This window comes from Geotrypetes seraphini, chromosome 1 (assembly GCF_902459505.1).
Source record: "Geotrypetes seraphini chromosome 1, aGeoSer1.1, whole genome shotgun sequence".
Lineage (NCBI taxonomy): Eukaryota > Metazoa > Chordata > Amphibia > Gymnophiona > Dermophiidae > Geotrypetes > Geotrypetes seraphini.
In genome coordinates, this window is record NC_047084.1 from 64,519,641 (window position 1) to 64,541,683 (window position 22,043).

At 45.0% G+C, this 22,043-nt stretch overlaps 1 protein-coding gene across 5 annotated transcripts in view; it reads left to right on the forward strand.

The window, feature by feature from the left end:
* RICTOR (RPTOR independent companion of MTOR complex 2) overlaps nt 1-22,043 on the forward strand; it is a 607,299-nt gene that overhangs the window by 105,452 nt on the left and 479,804 nt on the right. For all 5 annotated transcript variants that reach the window (XM_033932568.1, XM_033932543.1, XM_033932533.1 and 2 more), the window contains 2 exons: nt 3,969-4,032; nt 18,332-18,458. In XM_033932568.1, coding sequence (XP_033788459.1) covers nt 3,969-4,032; nt 18,332-18,458 — 191 coding nt within the window. The remainder of the gene's footprint in view (nt 1-3,968; nt 4,033-18,331; nt 18,459-22,043) is intronic.

Sequence of the window (22,043 nt, forward strand, 5' to 3'; positions counted from 1 at the left end):
CGTCCTGGAGCAGCACTTTCAGTTTGCGGCTCTTCCCTTTGAATTGGCGACGGCACCCAGGACTTTCACCAAGGTGATGGTGGTGGTGGCAGTAGCTTATATCCACTCTCTGGGTGTCTTGGTCCATCCGTATCTGAATGACTGGCTGATCAGGGCTCTCTCTCTGGCCGAGGGGATCCAGGCGGGCCAGCAAGTGGTTCTCTTGCTGCAGTATCTAGACTGGGTGATCAACCTTCAGGGGAGTCATTTGGAGTCCACCTTTTGGAGTACCTGGGGGGCCGCTTTCATATGGGGCAGATCAAAGTTTTCCTCCCTGTGTCCCGTCAAGAGAAGATTCGGAAAGTCATTAGAGACCTGGCTACTCAAACCCTGTGGTCTGACAGCATCTCCAGGTCCTGGAGCTCATGGTGGCAATGATCGAAGTAGTTCCATGGGCTAGAGCCAGACTACATCCTCTGCAGGTGGCTCTGTTGTCCTGATTGAAACCGCAGCAGGACCCATTGCTTGCCCTCCTGACCTGGACGGTGGTGGCATGCAGCAGCATGGAGTGGTGGTTGCATCCCTTATTGCTGACCCAGGGGCCTTCCGCACTGAATTTTGGATTGGGTGACTCTTGTCAATGGATGCGAGTCTCTCTGTTCCGGTACAGGGCCGGTGGGCGCCCTCATAATGCAAGTGGTTGATCAGTCGTCTGGAACTGAGGGCAATTCACCTGGCCCTCCTGCATTTCCAGGGTCATCTCCGTCATCGAGCTGTCAGTGTTCTCTGACAATGCCTTGGTGGTGGCTTATGTCAATCATGAGCATGGAGGCCTAGTTCTTTCATTGGGTGGAGAGACATCTTGTAGCCATGTCCGCAGCTCACGTGGCAGGTGTGGGCAACGTTCACCCCAGAGAGTGATCTCTCTCCCAGAGAGCATTCAAGTGCATAGTGCACCGGTGGGGGGCTCCAGTGTTCGATTTCATGGCGATTGTGGCAGACAAGAAGGCCGATTGGTTTTACAGTCATCTTCGGGAGACTGGTTGTGGTGTCCTAGATCTGGTACAGCCCTGGCCCCGGGAGGGTCGTCTTTTCACCTTCCCTCCATGGCCCATGATAAGGCTTCTGTTGAGTTGAGTTTCATAGTTTATTAAAAATTTGATTAAACGCTTAACATAATATTCCAAGCATTGTACATTTGTAGGGCTGGTGATCCTGGTGGTCTCTGATTGGCTGAGGCAGCCGTGGTATGCTGACCTGGTTTGGCTTTGGCGTGGTTGAGAGCTGCGGTTGCCTTTTCACCCTCATTTCCTCTCGTAATGTTGATCACTCTGCAGGACCAAGACCACTTAGGTCTTACAGCATGGCTCTTGAGTGCGCGGCCTTGACAGCCTGGGGCTGTCTTTGAGCCTCTGCAGTGATTACTATGTTGTTTCACAGCAAACGGAAGTTCACAGTAGCGGCCTACACAAAAGCTTGGTGATGCTACCAAGCATGGTGCACCAGCCGACAGGAGGTTCCTTCTTCCCCTTCGGCTCCTTGGGTGCGGGAGTTTATGCAGCATGGCCTGAAAGAGGGCCTTGCAGTGGCTTCACTACGGGTTCAGATTGCAGGTCTGTGCTGCCTGGGCCCTTTCACCTTGAGCTTCATGGTGGTTCATCCGGACGTGGTTCATCTGAGGCCTCCTTTGCGCCTCCCTTTCCCACCATGGACTTTGAATCTGGTTATCTGCTCCATGGCTTGCCCATCTTATGAGCTTTTGGAGCAGGCATCCTTGATGAATCTCATTATTGAGATGGTTTTCCTTGTGGCTGTCACTTCGGCTTGGAGAGTTTCGGAGCTCCAGGCTCTTTCCTGCGTATTATGGATGCTGTGGTGCTCTTGCGTACGGTTCCTTCCTTTCTTCTGAAAGTGCTTTCTGTCTTCCATATGAATCAGGAACTCCGGTTTCCTGTGTTTGTTCCTTTTGATTTGAAGGCCCAGGACTGAGTGCTGCGGTCCCTGGATATGTGCAGGCTTTTGCTGCAGTATTTGCAGGTTGCTCCCGAGTTTCATCTCTCGGACCACCTGTTTGTCTTGGTGGGTCCTGCATGCAAGGGCAGGCTTGCTTCTAAGGCTACCATTTCGAGGTGGATTTGAGTGGCCATTTCTGCGGCTTATGTAGTGGCAGGAAAGAAACCCCCTCTAGGGGTGCGGGCTCACACAACCAAAGGGGTTGCCTCATCCTGGACTGATTCATCAGCAGTGTCGCCGGATGAGAGTTGTAGGACTGCTATGTGGTCCTCCCGGCACACAAGTTCTACAGGATTGATGTGGCTGTCAAACAGGATGCTGCTTTTGGTGCCTTGGTGTTGGCAGCAAGCTCATTAGTCCCACCCTGATGTTTTTGGGACTGCTCTGTTATGTTCCACTGGTCCCGGAATAAAGGGGAATTGTACAAGAATGAAAGATTAGGTTCTTGCCTTTTCTAATCTTCTTTCTTGTAAATCCTCCCTTTATTCTGGGAACCCGCCTATATCTGTCTGATTTCTCTGATTTCTTGCGTAGAGGTGCTGCAGGCTGGATTTAGGTTTCGGACCAGCTTATAAAAGTGCCATCTGACTGGCTCTTGCACTAAATTTGGGTGTGGGGGGGGGTCTCTAGTTCAAGCACCCCCTTCTGACAGTGCAGGCTCTCTCTCCCTATAGCAGTGTTTTGTCGTTCAGGTTTCTAATGTTTCATAACTTGTTTTCTCGTTTTTATTGTTGCTGTTTTGCATATGTTAATATGAGCAGAAGTTCCCTTTTCCCCTCTCTGTCTCTTGTTTATCTTCTATAGATGTTCCTGGCTGCTTTAAAACTGACTGGTGTCCAAGGAGCATGCTCTAGGGTATGCTGTCAGAGGGAGGAGTTAAGACTTCAATCTGATGCTTCCTACAGTGCCTGGCGACAAGGGATGCATAACCCATTGGTCCTAGAATAAAGGGAGGATTTACAAGAAAGAAGATCAGCAAAGGTAAGAACCTAATTTTTCATAGTGAAAGAGGTATGATGTAGAGCTGCTTTGCTGCATAGAATGTGGTTATTTTTTTCAATAAAATTTGATTACTACAAACCATAAAAACACATGCTATATAATACAGTATAATAATACATGTAATCCAAGGAAACAGTGAGCTCCAGGTAATTATGTAGTGCAAACAACCAGTGAGCACATGATGAACCAGTTGAAATTGGGCTATATCCCTCAACATGAAATTTAATATATCACATAAAGCTGAAGAAGACATTTTGTTGGACAGGTCAAAAAGTCCCAACCTAAACCCTGTTGAAATGCTGTAGCATTTGAAGCAAATTGTTCATGCAAAGAAGTTTTCCCATGTCAGCAGAGACAGTTCTGTATGGAAGAGTGGGTCAACATTTTTTAAAAGCATTTAGTTGGAAGTTTTTGCTGCTCAAAGAGGTGCTGCCAGTTAATGAAGGGTTCACATTTTTTTTACCCAAAGTTGCTTAATAATAATGTTGAATAAATAATATAAATAACTCCATTCTGCCAAAAAGGACACATCTTTTGTCTCTCTTCAGGTTTTATATTAAGATTTAATCATAATTTGCTTCTATTTTAGCATAGTTGGGGTCATGCAGATTTTTAAGTAAAAAATGGAGTAACATTGAATAAATGTTTGAGAAACACTTCTCTAAAGCATACTCTGACTTTCTCACACCTCCAACTTTACAAACCTTTATTTATTTTTTTTTAGTACAGTATATCTATATACAGTATAGCCACACTGATGTTACTTATACACACTAAATTCTAGAGCAGTTGTATATTGCTATGTTATTAATAATACTTGGTAAAAAAGTTATAACTCTTATTCCCTATGTTTGTCTCTGTTTTCGGGGTATTGTAATACAATCTGGATTTCACTACTATCTTAACAAGTGATGTGGAACATTTAATATGACTTAGTTATATTATCTGATTTTTTTTAAATGTTTTGTGTTCAGGTGCATTGACATACAGCAGAGTAATGAAGTAGAGAGGACGCAAGCTCTTCGATTGGTTAGAAAGGTATGGTGAGAATACATTTAAACTGTGAGTGTCCTGGTATAATGATTTTATGTTTGTTTGTTTTAGTGAAGTGTTTTACCAGAGATAGAACCTTAATTGCAACAGTCTAAAATATTTAAAGTTACGAGCAGTGCTCAAATTTTCTGTTTGAAACAAGCAAAAAAATCAGTTTGTCTTGTCATAAAGAACAGAAAACAGTGCTTCTGACCTGAATTATATGTTAATTAGGGGCAAATAGGGATGGAGGAGTAATAAACTCTGATCGATTTTCAGAAGGTTGTGTTTGTGAAGAGCTAGCTAAAATAAAGGTAGATAAAGCGATGGGGCCGGATGGTGTACATATGAGGGTGCTGAAGGAACTTAGGGAAGTTCTGGCAGCTCTGCTGACTGACCTTTTCAATGAGTCTCCAGAGTCGGGAGTGGTACCGGAGGACTGGAGAAGGGCAGATGTGGTCCCTATCCACAAAAGTGGAAGTAAGGAAGAAGTAGGGAATTACAAGCCGGTAAGTCTGACTTCTGTGGTAAGCAAATTAATGGAAACACTTTTAAAACAGAGAATGGTCAAGTTTCTGAAATTCTGTGAATTACAGGACCAGAGGCAACATGGATTCACTAGAGATAGGTCTTGTCAGACAAATCTGATCAATATCTTTGACTGGGTGACCAGAGAATTGGATAGAGATGTGCGCTAAATGTGGTGTATTTAGATTTTAGCAAAGCCTTTGACAGTGTTCCACATGGACGTCTAATAAATAAACTCTAATAAATAAACTGAGTGCCCTTGGGATGGGTCCCAAAGTGACGGGTTGGGTCAGGAACTGGTTGAGTGGAAGCAGTGGTGTACCTAGGGTATGTGGCACCCAGGGCCCATCATTTTTTGACACACCCCCCATGTAAAAAAATATTTTTGGTAATAACCATGAAACGGAATAAATGGTCAGAATAGAAACAGGCAGTGAAAATTTTCTTTTATTGGACCTCATATATGTAACCATTATTCCAAACAACTTAAATTATGTCTGAATTGTCATGACATTAGAAGTACATATGGAGTAGTTGCAGGTGATGGTTGGGAGATTTCTGATTGAGTTAGTTCGGTTTTATGTGTTTTTTGAATAGAAGAGTTTTTATTTCTTTTTTGAAGATTTTGTAGTCTGTGGATGAGGTCAATAGGTTGTAGAGTTGGGGGTCGAGTGTTGCAGCTCGAGGGGCTAGGAGGTTGTTGTACAGGTTTTTTTTTTCTTTTGACGTTTTTGGTTGGAAGGTTTGTGAATGGTGTGTGGGTTATCCTATATCTGATTGAGGTAGATTGAACTAGTCGATTGTTCCAATAGGCTGGGCTTCTCCGTTTATTGCTTTAAATAGTAGGCAGGAAAATTTGAAGTGTATTCTCGCTTGCATTAGGAGCCAATGTGAGTCGTGGTATGCCTCTGTGATGTGGTCAAATTTCTTCAGTGAGTAGACCAATCTTAGGGCTGTGTTTTGTATTGTTTGTAGTTGTTTTATCATGGTTGTGGAATCTTGACTGTTTTTCCTCCATTTTCTTTCTAGTTGTCTGCATTGTCTTTTTAGTAGGAGTAGTTCATTGCTCTGGGAGTTGGTAAGTATGAGAGAGAAAGATGAATGTAGGCAAACTTGTTGAAGACAAAAGACTTTTCACAGGGTACATGAGGAATAGGAATAATATTGGAAAGGTGGCAATTTGAACCAGTGGGGTAAGAGTTAGGATTGGGACCAATAGCCCAAGCAGAGGAGAACAAACAAGAGAGAGAGTATGGAGAACAGAATGGAGATGGCTGAATGAAAAGACCAGTAAAAGCCATCGTATTGTTTCAGATCAACTGTGAAAAACATTTTCTACTCTTTGGTATTTGCCAGCTACTTGTGATGCAGACTGCCCAAGGAACTTGGCTTGACATAGCATGGCTTATCTTAAGAACATGTGAGGAAAGTGGATACTGGGAGAGGTGAAAGAAAGAGGAAGATAGGTAAAAAAAAGGAGACATTAGAAGTTTGGGAACCTCTATTCTAGGGATCCTATACTGTTAGTATATCCATTTTTAATGGCTTGGCTTCTGAACACTAAAGAAAACTTATTTAGCTGAAGAAATTAGTTGCCCCCCCCCCCATTTTACACACATTAATTCTCTTCCATTTTTGCTCCCATTATAAAAAAAACACTGATAAGTTCCCAGAAAAAAAATACATTAAAATAAGAAGTGAAAACAAAGGCCCCTACAGATGAGAACATAACATAAGAATAGCCTAACTGGGTCAGACCAATGGTCCATCATACCCAGTAGCCCATTCTCATGGTAGCCAATCCAGGTCACTAATATCTGGTCAAAACCCAAAGAGTAGCAACATTCCATGCTACCGATCCAGGGCAAGCAGATGCTTCCCCCATGTCTTAATAAGACTATGGACTTTTCCTCCAGGAATTTGTCCAAACCTTTCTTGAAACCAGCAACGCTATCTGCTTTTACCATAGCTTCTGGCCACTTCATTTTTAAGCTTAGATCTTTCCTTCCAAACAGAGACCTTGCTAGATGTCAAATACAGAACAAGGTAACTTCACACGGACTTAGCTGTGCAGGAAATGCAAATCTCCTCATACACCCACCATATAGTGCAAAAATGTGCAAAGGTCTGGTTTTTTCTTTCGATCACTACATAGCCTAATGACACACAAGCAGCGCATATTCTGAAGGTCGATGCTAAGGTTAACAAAGTTTCCTTCCTTGGACCACAAGGAGATACTGACAAACCACTGGAAGAGATCCCAAAACAACTACCCAGGCACAACACCCAAAGATCCACTCAATGTTGTGAACCAGTTGAGTGGAGTGGACTAACTGGGGGGTGGAAATAGGCCCGGAGTTTGCTCAGCAGAATTTCCCAGACCACCTCTTCATCTCAACACATTGACACGCTGCCACCACCACCACCACTAGGAATACCTCACCGGGTAGGCCAGCAATGCTTATAAACTTTATAACGTTATAATCTCAGTCAATACTCTGGCATTGGTAAACCATTCATAATACCACAACTATATCTCTCAATGCAGCTCTCTCTTCTTAATAAATTGCTTTAGTCAAACTATCAGGGCTTTATACATGCCATTTGGTCACTACACAATTTTTTGTGTTTGCTTGGTTGCCAAAATTCTTCTCACTGGCTATGGCTTCTTCACTAGCACCTAATCAATATGTTTCACAATTTTTTAGCTTTTTTTAAGTGCTTCATTATATCTCAAACTTATTAAAGTGCTTAATGTCAATAACTTAACCGTTATAAAAACTGGTTAAAACTTATCTTATTATATTCTTTTTCTTGATGATCTTATCTCATCGGGAAAGGGACCTGTTTTGCTGACAGGCTGCTTCAAGAAAAGGTCCCCCCTTCACAACTTATTCTGCACCATCCCGATCCACATAGAAATTTTTTTGAATAAGCAAGCAAACACAAAAAATTGTGTGGTGACCAAATGGCATGTCTGAAGCCCTGATAGTTTGACTAAAGCAACTTATTAAGAAGAGAGAGCGGCATTGAGAGATATAGTTGTGGTATTATAAACTTTATAAAACACATTATTATATTTTCTTATAAAGCACATATTTTAACTGAACTCTCTGACATCCTCAGCCTTGCCATTTACAAAAACAGAAGGAAGAAAAGTTCCCATTTCCTGCTGTCTCATGTCCCCGGCCTATACAATATTTTTCTTCTGCAGACCCTTCAAAAGTCTGACCAGATCCTCGTTTCACTTACATTATAAAGTACTGAGGATGCCATCTCCCATTCCCAGATCCTAAAGTCTAAGACAGTAGCGCAAACTAATGCTGCCCGATTTAGGAAAAAAAAATTCAATTCGATTCGATTCAGCCTATTGAATTGGTTTTTCGATTCGATTTTCCTGCCCAATTGGGTGTTTGTTGTTTATTTTTTTTTTTCAAATATCCTGGTGGATTTATTTTATAGCTTTATCACCCCCTTTGGCTTCTCCTAACCACACTGACGCTGTGGTGTAAACAAAAAATGACTTTTCCTCTCTGTTAAATCCTAGCTCACGTTTGGGGTGTAACACCACCTCTGGCAAGATACACATTTCAAATCTGACATATTGTAATCACAAAACATAAAATAAAATTATTTTTTCTACCTTTTGTTGTCTGGTCAATATTCAAATCTTGTTGGTCCTAGGCTCTGATTGTCTTGCTTGCCAGGGTTTCCTTTTTTCTTCTTTCTCCGTGCTAACCATCCATCTGCCATCTCTGTCCTCCACTTCCGTTTCCCTTCCCTCCCCCGGAGGTCTGGCATCTTTCCTTTTTTTTCATCTCCATCCACAGATTCACTTTTTTTCAGCTACCCTTTCATCCAGCATCTCTCCCTCCTTCCCCACCATCCCAGGGTCCACCATCTCTCCCTTTCTCTTCCCAACTATCCTCCTATCCATTATCTCTATCCCCCCCTCCACACCATCCCTTGTGCCCAACTTCTCTCCCTGTCTGTTCCTTCCCTCCCTAAATCCTATTATCCACCATCTTTCTCCCACTCCTCTATTTTTAGACCCATTATTTCTTCCCCCCAAAGTCCGGCATAGGCACGTATCTTTGAACCCCCCTTCCCTCCCTTCCTCCGTGTACTTCTATACCAGGACCCCCTCCCCTGGAGCTTTGTCCCCCCGAAGGACTGAACCTCACCCTCCGAAGGTCTGTACCCGCCCTGAAGGCCTGCACCCCCCCAGAGGCCTGTACCTCCCCCCAAAGGTCTGTCCCCCCGAAGGCCTGCACCCCACCCCTGAAGGCCTACACCCCATCCCTGAAGGTTTGCACCCTCCCCGAAGGACTGCACCTCCCCCCCTGAAGGTCTGTCCCCCCTGAAGACCTGCATCCCTCCTGAAGACTGCACTTCCCGCCTCTGAAGGCCTGCATCCGCCCTGAAGGCCTGTACCTCCCCCAAAGGTCTGTCCCCCCAAAGGCCTACACCCCATTCCTGAAGGCCTGCACCCCCACCTGAAGGCCTGTCCTCCCTGAACCCCTGAAGGTCCCCCCCTCCGTAGGACTGCCATCCCCCTGAAGGACTGTTCCCCCCCCTCCCCTGGGAAGGCCTGTGTGTTCCCCTCTGGCTTCCTGCGCCTCCCTTTACCCGACTGCAGCAGAAAGCGCAGTCCTTGCAGGTTGCCATAGGCTTCTGGAGTTGTCCCTCTGCCGCGGTCCCGCCCCTTCTCTGACGTCAGAGGCAGGATGGTGGCAGACGGACGACAACTCCGGAGGCCTATGGCAACCTGTAAGGTTTGCTAAAGTACTCGTGATCCTTTCTGCAGGTTGCTTTCTGCTGCAGTCGGGTAAGCGAAGGTCGGGCCATGAGAAGGGAAGTTACCGGGCCATGACTCCAAGGCCGGGAGTACCCCCTTCATGGCTTTCACCCGGGGCGGACCGCCCCCCCTGCCCCCCCTTTGGTACACCACGGAGTGGAAGGCAACAGAGGGTAGTGATCAATGGAGATCGCTCTGAGGAAAGGGATGTTACCAGTGGCCTGTTCTTTTTAACACTTTTATAAACAACATTACTGAAGGGTTTTTGGGTAAGATTTGCATCCTTGTGGATGATACCAAAGTTTGCAATAGAGTAGACATGCCAGATGGTGTAAATAACATGAAGACCTGGCAAAGCTTGAAGAATGGTTTGAAATTTGGCAGCTAAAATTTAATGCCAAGACATACAAGATCATGCATTTGGGCTGCAAAAACCCAAGGGAATGGTACAGTATAGGGGGTGAAGGAATGTGCACTATAGAAGAGCGGGACTTGGGTGTGATTGTATGTAATGATCTTAAGGTTGCCAAACAGGTTGACAAGGTGACTTAAAAAGCTAGAAGGATGCTAGAGTGTATAGGTAGAGGTATGGCCAGTAGAAAAAAGAAGGTACTGATGACTCCGTAGATTCTAGTGAGACCTCATTTAGAATATTGTTTACAATTCTGGAGGCCGCACCTTCAAAAAGATATAAAAAGGATGGAGTCGGTTCAGAGGAAGGCTACTAAAATGGTGTGTGGTCTTCGTGATAAGGCGTATGGAGAAAAGGCGGGAGAGGGGAAATATGTTAGAGACATTTAAATACCTACATAATATAAATGTGCATAAGTCGAGTCTCTTTAATTAGAAAGGAAACTCTGCAATGTGAGGGCATAGGATGAAGTTAAGAGGTGATAGGCTCCGGCGTAGTCTGAGGAAATACTTTTTTATGGAAAGGGTGGTAGAAACAGATACAGTGTTTGAATTCAAGAGGGCCTGAGATAGGCACATGGGATCTCTTGGAGAGAGAAAGAGATAATGGTTGCTGCAGATGGGCAGACGAGATGGGCCATTTGGCCTTCATCTGCCATCATGTTTCTGTGAGAAAGGTTGAGTAACTATAAATGTCACTAGGGTAATATGATTTCTGTGTTAGCTTCAAAGGGTCTGTTTGTAGCAGTCCCATAAAATTCATGTCTATAGAGAGAGGAAAAGTCCAAGGTAACATTCTTTCAGAGAAGAGAGAAAAATTTTCTTCTGGGAGGACAGGAGCTTTAAGTTTGGGGATAAAAGCTAAGTTGAAGGTTCCCTTATATAGACAGTTTAGATCTTAAAAGAACAAACTTTACCTAGCTAGCCTCCATAGAATAAAAGCCTTTTATGGTTCTACAGTTTTTAAGCTTGAACTTTCTGCTAGAGAAAGTCTCTGGCAGACAGAATAGGGTCCGCCTTAGTTTTCATTATTAAAAAAAAGGCAAACTTTAGAACTAGTTGTTAATATAGTATACAACCCTTTCCAATATACTTCTCCCTCCGTATTCGCTGTGGTAGGGGATTAGCAGAACTGTGAATACAGAAAAAGCGCAAATAACTTTTTCATATGTTATTCACTGTTTTCTATTAAAAACCATCGTGAATATGGTGAAACTGCGAATAACATGATGGGAGACCTGGTCTGTTCCTGAAGGAGAGGCAATACACGGTGAAGAAACTGCTGGGAATCTGCGATTTTCTCTGTAAACGCTTGGAATCGGCGATTTCTCTGTGCAAGCTGATGTAATTTGGTGGGAGAAGCCAGCAAGCTAAAAACCGTGAATAATCAAAATCGCAAATGCTAAAACTGCGAATACGGAAGGAGAAGTGTAATTTTTAAAAGTAAAGTATTTTACTAGAAGTATAACCTTAATTATTACAGTCTAAAAGATTTAAAGTTAGGAGCATTGCTCAAACTTTCTGTTTAAAACAAACAAAAAGTCTGTTTCTTATACAATCCCACTCTATTCTTGGAATAGTGGGTTATGCATCCCATGTCTTGAGACACTGCTTGTAGGAAGCCTCATTAACATAATTATTTTGACTCTCCCCTCTTACCTCAGCACTTCCCACTGGACTTTAGTTGCTTTACAAGCGAGACTATAGGAGTTAGTATTTTCTGCTCATGTGTAAATTTTCTTTCTTTTACATGTTTTGTGTCTTCATTCTGCAGAAGTTCCCCGCAGGGACAGCTGGCTGTGGGAGATCACAGCCTTTGAGGTTAAGGTCTGTTTCCCAGGGGTTGGGTTGGCTAACTTGCTGTGCACTTCCTAGACAGCCTGCACCTTCAGATCGGGGCTCAGGAACTATTCCCCTGGGAGCTGGCTCACCCCAGGTTCATCTGCTAGTAGGTTCAAGCTCAGGCTGCTTGGCTCCATGGAGGTGTACCCAGGATTGAAGTTGACTGCATTCCTTTGCCAGGTTGCATCCATGGTGGTTTCTGTTGGTGGCGGAGGTTCCCGGCCATTAGTGTCGGGTCAGAGGAACAGTCAGAGTATCAGTCCAGTTTGCATGCTTGTTGAGACAGAGGACCTCCCTAAAAGCTGTTTCAGCATGGCACAGTGAATATAGGGCTGACAGCTTGTCACAACAATTTTGAGGGGGTCTTAAAATCAGTTTTTGGGCAGTTTGGGCGTTAGTCCTAGTCCCCCCTCTAAAATCCTAAAATTGATGCATTTTGGGGGTTCCTGTGCTTTTCCTGAGCTATTTTCCTTTGAAAATTGTACCTGCGGTGGCTATCTTGGATTTTCCCGATTTGAATTTAAAGTTATTGTTTGCCTCTAAAAGCTTCATTTTTGCAAGAAAACCACTTAGATGGACTCCTGAGGGCACAATACTTCATATTCATGCCTTGTTTGCGCTGGATGGCTCTATGGCATGCAGGCGTGTTCCATGTTTTCTGCGGAGCAGGAGGCGGCCATGGTTCTCTTGACCCTTTTAGGGGGGGGGCCTGATACTCACTCCAGCCGGGACCTGTCCAAAAAGTGAAGTTGGCCCCCAAGGACCATGTGCTTGTGGCTTTGGCGAAATGCAGCCGTGATTCAGTGTTGGAGGGGAAAATGTCCCTTAAGAGTGCTAAACTGAGATCCAAGGAGGCGGTGGATGAGGGGTTTCCTCTGGAATATGTTAATATGCTTTTCCAGGCTGTCATCATGTAACCGGGCCAAGTGGTAACACCTGTCACATATCCACCCCCCAGGTACCTTTATTCTCTTCTGGACATCAAGACAACAGGGTTACATGCACATACAGCTTACATTCCGTTAAAATCCCTGACCAGGTCGTTACAATCCTCCTGGTCATCCTTCAGGTCCTCCATCCTCCAGGTGTTCACTGAGTTTTCTCTACCCTTCATTGGCTCATCAGGTCTTTGGCAGCTTAGTACCGATGCAAGACTTGTAATACCTGGAGGTACGATTTGCCACAGGACAGAGCAAGGTGCTTCTACCCAGCTCGTGCCAGGAGAAGCTTCACTAACTGATCTGTGCTTTCCTAGAGTTTCCGGCTCTGACAGCCTGGCAATATTTGCAGTTGCTGGGGTCCATGGTGGCAACCATAGATGTGGTCCCCTGGGTGAGGGTCCATTTGCGTCCACTACAGGATGCACTTATCTCCCGTTGGAGTCCACAGAGGGATTTGTTGCATGCCCTGCTTCCCTGGACGACAGAGACTTGGAATAGTCTGGCCTGGTGGCTGCGTCCTTCATCTTTATTCCGGGGTCTTCCCATCTGGATCTCAGATTGAGTGATTCTGATGACAGATTCTAGCCTTTTTGGTTGGGGTGCTCTTTGCTCGGACAGCCCGGTCCAGAGCCAGTGGTTGATCAATTGCCTGGAACTTCGGGTGATTCGGCTGACCCTCCTGCACTTTGATTATCTTCTCCGGAACTGGATGGTGCAAGTCTTGAAAAATACCACAGTGGTGGCCTATGTCAATCGTCAGGGAGGCTCCAGGAGCTCATCTCTGCGCAAGGAAGCCCAGTTTCTCTTTCATTGAGTGGAAAACATCTCCGGTGTCACAACCTTCTGGGGGTAAGCCGGCTAAGAAGCCTTCCCATACCCTTTCTGGGACTCAGGTCTTCCCATACTCTTTCTGGGACTCAGGTTAAAAAGGCATTGAGCCAGCTCATGCCGACCTTGAAGAACTCTCTTAGGCGCACGGTCCCGATCTCGGTGAGTGCCTCGACATTAGCCTCCTCATCGCTGGGCCAGAGTGCGGCACCAGTGGTACCGGCTAAAAAGCAAACGGTACCAGTGCTTTCATTGAAGTAAAAAATTGACAGTTTGCTTCTGGAGGAATTGGGTGAGTATTTTCAAATGCTGGTACCGACCCAACTTATGCCCATGTCAACACCAGTTGCCTAAGCTGCATCGTCACCGGCTCTCCTGGTGACAGTTCAGTCTGAGCGAATGGCACCGTCTGCAACTCCCATTGATACTTCACCGGTGCGGAGACTATCGACACAGGAGTCGGCTGACCCCGTCCCTAGGCACAAGTCGTCTTCTACACAGACATCTGTAGAAGCGACTTCGGTGCGGTCTTTGAAGGCTACCATTACACATTGGATCAAAGAAACTATTACGTCTGCAAATCTTCTTCAGGAAAAAGCCTGTTCCGGAATTTCTCAAAGCTCATGCCACTCGGGGTCAGGTGGCGTCTTGGGCTGAGTCTTTGCTAGTGCCTCATGTGGACATTTGTAAGGCTACTGTTTGGTCTTCCTTGCATTCCTTTGTCAGACAATACCGTGTGGACATGCAGGCGCGTGTTGGGATGCAGTGTTCGGTGAGCCTGTTCTGGTGTCGGCCCTTTGAGGGTTCTACCCATGATGGGGACTGCTTTGGTGTGTCCCGCTTGTAAGATACCTATACCGATCTGGAGAGTTGCTAAAAAAGGAGAAATTAGGTTCTTACCTGCTAATTTACTTTATTTTATTTATTTATTTAGCATGTCCTCCCAGACTGGTATAGGACCCCACCCTGTCTATTGTCGTGTTGTTCTTGTGGCTGTTGTACCTGCAGTTTTAATTTTTTCTGTGGGTTCTAGTATTTTTCTAGGGCTGGGAAGAATTGAAGAACAGCAGCTGTGGCTCGGCTGGCATAGCTGGCGAACTGTTGGGACATTTTCCAACAGCATTTGGGTATATTGGTTGTTACTCCTGTTCAGAGTCTAGTTTCAAGTTCTTAGTTCTGCTTGGCTATTCAGAAGATTGATAGGAATAGGGAAAGGCACCTATTATGTACTATTCCACAGTTTTGTTTCAGTCTCCACCTGCTGGTCATGATGAGATGTATACCTGCTTGTAAGATACCTACCTATACCGGTCTGGAGAGGCTAAAAGAAAGTAAATTAGCAGGTAACCTAATTTCTCCTTTATAGTCAGTTTTTCTAATTAGAACAGGAGAACTCTTTATTACATATTCTTACTATATTTAAGATTCAAACACTAAATAAGCATATAATATAATCTTAAGGCTCTCTTTACTAGTTTAATATATTCCTAGTAGCTTAATAGGGAGATGCTGGAGGTCTACTCCCAATATTTCCTGATACCGAAAAAGACTGGAGCCTTCCGCCCAATTCTAGAACTTCATGCTCTCAACAAATACTTGGATAAAGAGAAATTTCATATGGTCTCTCTGGGAACCGTGCTCTGCCCCTATTGGAGAAAGACAATTGGCTTTGCCCTCTCCAACTTAAAGAAGTTTACAGTCACATATCCATACTACCTTCTCATAGGAAATATCTTCATTTTCAAGTTTGATCTCATTACTTTTAGCACAAACTCCTACCCTTCGGCCTAACATCAGCCTTGAGGGTTTCACGAAATGCTTTGTGGTGGAGGCTGCAGCCCTTTGCTTGTGGGGGTTTCACATCTTTTCCTATCTAGACAACTGTCTGATCAAGGCTTCATCATTGATACTAGCTCAGCATACCATCAAATCAACAATTCGTTTGCTGTAACTCCTAGGGTGTAGTGAACAACCAAAAATCACATCTTCTACCAGTCCAGACACTGGGAGTTTATAGGGGCTTTTTACCACAGCAATTCTGGCTGTCTCAGACCTTTTCTCTGATATCATAATTGACGGGGGTGGGGGGGGGGGAGACTTGTGAGCCAGCAGCATGCAATTGCTGCACTCCTGGGGCCCTTCCCTTCCCGGAATTGCGGCAGCAGCTGGGGATAATTAAATGGAGTGGGCGGGTAGCAGTGGCAGACCGGGGGGAGGAGGAATTGGTGGCGAGTCGGCTTGGGGACAGGCAGGCTTCAGCGCTGCTTTGAGGGAGGGAGGAAGAGCCTGGGACAAAGGCTGGAAGGAGGGAGGGAGGAAAGGGGCACTAACTTGGGACATAGGAAGGAGGGATGGAGGAAGGGGCACTGATTTGGGACATAGGAAGGAAGGCGGGAATAGAAAGGGACAATTGTTGGGCCTGTGTGTGTGAGAGATGGTGCACATGGGGAAAGGAAGAGGAAAATTGGGCATAGAGAGGAGTGAGGTAGAGATGCAGGGGGAATAGAAGGATGAGAAGGAGAAATGTTGGATATGGTGGTGTAGAGGGAACAGAGGGATAGATTGAAGGGGATGCAAGGGAGAGGAATGTTGGGCATAGTGATGGAGGGATAGATGTGGCATTGTGTTGGAGAGGAGTGATAGAAGGAGAAATGGACAGTGGTGAAAATTTATCTGGGGGATGAGAGGAAGAAAAGTTGGACTCATGGAGGGACAGAGAGAGATGTTGGTTGGGGAATGGAATGAGGTCTGAAGGAGATGAAACATGCAGGAGGCAGAAAGAAAGAAAGATGGGATGCACAGTCAGAAGGAAGTGCAACCAGAGACTCATGAGATCACCAGACAACAAAGGTAAGAAAATGATTTTATTTTCAATTTAGTGACCAAAATGTGTCAGTTTGGAGAATTTATATCTGCTGTCTATATTTTGCACTATTTTTGTCTAGTTTTCTATAGTTGTTACTGAGGTGACATTGCAGAACCAGAATATAAATGATGATTAACATTTTTTCTGCATACAGTGTGCTTTGGTTTTTTTTTAAAATTTTGTGGTTAGAGCATATGGTATCAGTCATAGCAGCATTTATAACCCACCTGTGGCCGCCATTCTCCTCTGGATGAGATCTGTAAGGCTGTTTACTCTTTGGATAAAGATTCCTGAAGTGAAAGTAAGTTTGGACAATTTGTCCTCTAAGATCTCAGAGGTTTAGAATCCAACTCCATCACTTCTAGGACACCAAATTGTTTTTGTTAAGGGGAATAAAGAGAGAGAGAATTCTCAAATAGCCCATTGCCACCAAAAACATGTTTTGATTTTGCCTGTTTGCATTTGCTTTTTTTTTTTTTTTTAGTTAGAAGAAACCTGTCACTAGGGATTTCCATTTTTGAGGGCTTATATTCTGTATGACCTCACACAAAGCTATTTCTTTTTGGCCTGTACGTTTGCATTTCATAAGAGCATAAGAATTGCCGCTGCTGGGTCAGACCAGTGGTCCATCATGCCCAGCAGTCCGCTCACGCGGCGGCCCTCTGGTCAAAGACCAGCACCCTAACTGAGACTAGCCCTACTAACGCACGTTCTTGTTCAGCAGGAACTTGTCTAATTTTGTCTTGAATCCCCTATAACAGCCTCTGGAAGAGCGTTCCAGCTTTCTACCACTCTCTGGGTGAAGAACTTCCTTACGTTTGTACGTAATCTATCCCCTTTCAACTTTAGAGAGTGCCCTCTTGTTCTCCCTCCCTGTCCTTATCTACTAAGTTTATCCCCTTCAGTACTTTGAATGTTTTGATCATGTCCCCTTTCAATCTTCTCTGTTTGAGGGAGAAGAGGCCCAGTTTCTCTAAACTTTCGCTGTATGGCAGCTCCTCTAGCCCCTTAACCATCTTAGTTACTCTTCTCTGGACCCTTTCGAGTAGTTCCGTGTCCTTCTTCATGTACGGCGACCAGTGCTGGACACAGTACTCCAGGTGAGGGTGCACCATGGCCCGGTACAGCGGCATGATAACCTTCTCTGATCTGTTCATGATCCCCTTCTTTATCATTCCTAGCATTCTGTTTGCTCTTTTTGCCGCTGCCGCACATTGCATGGATGGCTTCATCGACTTGTCAATCAGAACCACAAGCACTAGGAGTCACTCGGAGAAATTGAAAGGGGACAGGTTTAGGACAAATGCTAGGAAATTCTTTTTTACTCAGAGGGTGGTGGATACATGGAATGCGCTTCCAGAGGTTGTGATAGGCCAGAGCACAGTACAGGGGTTCAAGGAAGGTTTAGATAAGTTCCTAAAGGATAAAGGGATTGAGAGGTACAGATAGAAGCAGAGGTATGTTATAAAAAAATGGCCAGGAACCACTTCACAGGTCATGGACCTGATGGGCTGCCGCAGGAGCGGACCGCTGGGCAGGATGGACCTGTGGTCTGACCCAGTGGAGGCAACTTCTTATGTTCTAGAACTCCCAAGTCTCTCCAAGTACCACCCCGGAGAGCAAGATATATTAGTCCTCAAAAATTCCTCTTGCCTCTATAAGGAGTTGGCTTTTCCTTTTCCTTGTCATGATTATATAAAGAACAGAAATGACCCCCCTGTATGATGGTCCTGGGACTGGAATATCCTCATAATGCTCTACAGCTTGCAAAAATTGATCAAGCCTCAGTCTCCGCTAGATTACATCACCCACTTATGAAGATTGATATCCCCTTAATTAGGAAAACATTTGTTACAGGTAAGCAACTTTTGTTTTACTGAGAAGGCTTAACCTGTATATTTAAGTTTGTAGTAATGAAGGCAGTTAAAGCTTTTGTGGATTACATAAAAAGGGTTGTAGGAGCAGTGGAAATAGAGAAATCTCAGTAGGCATAGACAATCGGATGTGTTATGAGGTCCTTATATGCTAGTAGCTATAACCTTACTGTGATATTGAAAATAAAATCTTTTTTTTTTTTTTTTTCTTTTCCAGATGATCACTGTGAATGCTTCTGTATTCCCTAGCTCTATTGCCAACTCCTTAATAGCAGTGGGAAACGATGGCATCCAGGAAAGAGACAGGATGGTTCGAGCTTGCATTGCCATTATTTGTGAACTAGGTTAGAATGTTACCAAAGAATACAGCTACATATAGATAGATAGAGAGAAAAATAACAGCTGAAAAACTGTCAGCTTTATGCAGTCATATGAATATCTCAAAATGTTAATCATAAAGTGATGTGAAAACATTTTTGCCTCCCATCCTGATTCCTCATGTTTTTGCATATATCTCACTCCGCATGGTTTATGATCTTTAAATAAAATGTAATATTAGACAACGGAAACATGAGTATGCACACAACACACTTTTTAATTCTGGTACATTCCTTCCGGATTCTATACTCGAGGTGTTAAGTCCGTAGCTGTGAAACAGTGTTTGAAGAAATCCAACACTTTTCTAACCATGTTCTGCTCCTACTACTGAGAGAGAGAACGAGACAGAGCCACCTACAGTTTCAATTTCTGCAAGCGATCAATGCAGAAGTCTTTCTGATCTGCTCTGCTGCTTTTTCTTATTTTTTGCTATTTCAGGTTCGTTTTAGGTGGCTTTGGTGCCTTGTGACCCCTTGTGGTCTTTTGCCGGAGGAAAGGATCTGTGGAGCCAGACTGCTGGGTGCCATCCTGTTTGGGCTCGGGGTCCATTCCCCTGGGAGTTATCTTGCCTTCTGACCATGTCAGGAGTTAAGCGCATGTGGGTGTGTCCTGAGTAACTGCCCTCAGGGTATCAAGGCATAGGCTGCATTTCCTGCCCCTGATCGTGTGGAGAGGTTCTAAGGGGGTGGATGTCTCATTCGGGGTCCGCCCAACTGACAGTACGAAGATATTAGTCCTTTTGGAGCTTTTCTGAGGCAGATAAATCCTTTCCTTCATTCAACTCCAGTTAAAAGAGCTTACAGGCAAGGCACTTCAGTGACTGTGAGTACACCTCCATTATTTTCTATGGGACAATCAGGGGAGTGGTCTGTAAAAATTATTTTTACAGATTTCTGAGGATAAGGTTCAGGTCTTCCACTTCCCCAGACCCCAAATTGTTAATTTTTACTTTTGGAATTTCTCTTTTTGTCGTTTTTGGCATGAATTCACTGGCGGTGTCTATCTTGGATTTTTATCGATCTTCTTTTCAAAGCTTAAATTCTGCCTGAAAACCTCTCGATTTTGTTCAAAATTGCTAGGGATGGACCCCTCTGTCAGCTATGTATTTGGATTGCGCTGGAGAGCCAGCGTGGGTGCTTTGAGCTTCACTTCCTCTGGATCTTTGAGGGCTGAGGAGCTGGCATGGGTCTGGGATCCAGGTTGAAAACCCACCAAATGCCTGTTTTGGGCTGATGGCGTCAAGCACCTGTGCACCAAGTCGGGGGATTCCTTCCGAACAGCGCCAATGGCTCAGTGAGACCTGGCCGCCGCCCCAGGGTGGGCCCTTTCTCTGGAATTGATTTCAGCTCTTGTGGAGAGCATATTCAACCAACCCAGCTCTTTTGGTGCGGCAGGTGAGCCCATCTCCTGCGGAAAAGGCATTCTGCATTGCTGGATATCCCTTTGCAGGGCTTTATTCTGGTCATCACAGATTCGGATTGCCTTAGCTGGTACATGGATACTATGCCTGCTCTTTCTACTGGCACTGCCACCATCCTGGATGATGCAGATACTCTCAGCGGGTTAGTTCAGTGTGATAATCTCAGAGTCTGGATCTGGATGAGGATCCTTCCATCCGCAGGCTCTTCAAATCTGTTTCTGTTCACCATCTCATCACAGATGCCCTGAAAGAGCTCCATTTGGAATCTCATCCCTGTGCATCGCAGTGCTCGGTTATGAGCCGATATAATGCTCTGACCTCCTTTCTATTGCATCTGGGGTTCATGGGCCCGATTGCAGAGCAATGGGATAAGCTCGAAAGTTCTTTCTAGCTGTCTAAAGCTATGTCTCGGATTTGCCCGTGGCTTCTGAATTTCAACAGCTTTTGGAGTAGCCAAAAGTGGATTCTGCAATGTTGCAGGTTACCAAGCGTGTGGCCCTCCCTAGCGTTGGAAGTGTGAAGCTCAAAGACTTCCAGGATCACAGAGTGATCCTTATATTAAAAAAAAATAAAATTAAAAAAATTAAAGCCTTTTGATGTGGCTTCTTCAGATATCCAGGCTGCTGCGGCAGCCTCCTTTGCGGTACATACATATCACTCAAGATTGCGCCGAGCGCCCAATGCATATGTGACTGCCTGATGGGAGGTGTGGATTATGTAGTGGATGCCCTCTATGTTCTTATATGAGTTCTCAGTAATGTCTTGGCTTATGCAGTGTCAATGCACTGGACTCTTTGGATTTGTCATTGGGCAGGTTATTCTGTCCCTAAGGTAACTCTGCGTAGACTCCCCTTTGAGGGTCAGTGACCTTTTGATATAGGTCTGGATGCCAGTGTGGTAGATCCCTGTCCTTAATCTCTCCCTGAGAACCAGTCTCGGCATGCTTCGTCCTTCCTGCAGTTTTCGCCAGGGACCCTTGGACTCTTCGTCTCAAAGATATTCTCTGGGATACCATCTATTTCTGGACATCCATCCCAGAATGGTGCCTAGAAAGTCGCAATGACTCCAGAAATCTGGTGGCACTCCCTCAAATTGAGGGTCATCTCTCAAGTGGATGCTGGACACCATTTGGGAGGGGCACAAGATTTCTTTCACTTCCCTCCAAAACTGTTTCTGGATTCCACGTCAGGTCGACCGGAGAAGAAGTAAGGTTTGCGCTACCCTGCAGCATCTCTTGTTCATCTGACTGGTGGAGCCAGTCCCAGAGGAAGAATTGAGTTAGGCAGATACTTCTCCTACTTCATTGTGTCATAGAATGGATCAGAGGACTGGTGACCAATTCTGGATCTCAAGTCAGTCAGCTGCTTCTTATGCGTTCTGCAGTTTCAGATGGAAATTGTGCATACGGTCAAAGCTGCCGTTGTTCTGGGGGAATTCTTAGCGTCCTTGAATATTCTGATCTACCTGGATCATCACAGGTGTCTGTGTTTTCATGTTCTTCAGCAGCATTTCCAGTTCGCAATTCTGCCCTTGGGGCTGGCAACTGCTCCACACACCTTCACAAAAGTTATGGTAGTGATAGCGGTCTTCCTTCACAGGATGGGTGTACAGGTCCATCCTTATCTGGATGACTGACTGATTTGGGCTTCATCTTAACAGCAGTGCAAGTGAGCAGTGGAAACAGTAGTGTCTCAGCTGCAGCGCTTAGGCTGGATTGTCATCTTCAAGAAGAGTCAGCTGATGCTGTTGCAGACTTTGGGATGTTTTGGGGTTCACATTACAGAGACTTGTTTTTCTTCCCGAGCCCAGCAGACAGAAGCGTCAGAAGCAGATCTTGAATCTCCTGGTGCTCCCAGTTCTCACAGCCTGACATTTCCTGCAGGTTTTAGGTTCTATGGCATCCTTCCTGGAGACAGTGCATGGGGCTAGAGTGCATATGCACCTCTACAGGAGTCATCCCCTTCAGTTGCCACTCCCTTGGATGGAGCCAGCTTGCAGTAATCAGTGCAATTGGATCCAGGGGGAGGCTCTCTGGCAGGGAAGTCTTTTCTGATTAAGGAATGGACCACTATCATGACTGATACCAGCCGAAAGAGCTGGGGAGCTCAATGCGAAGATTGCTCCATTTGGG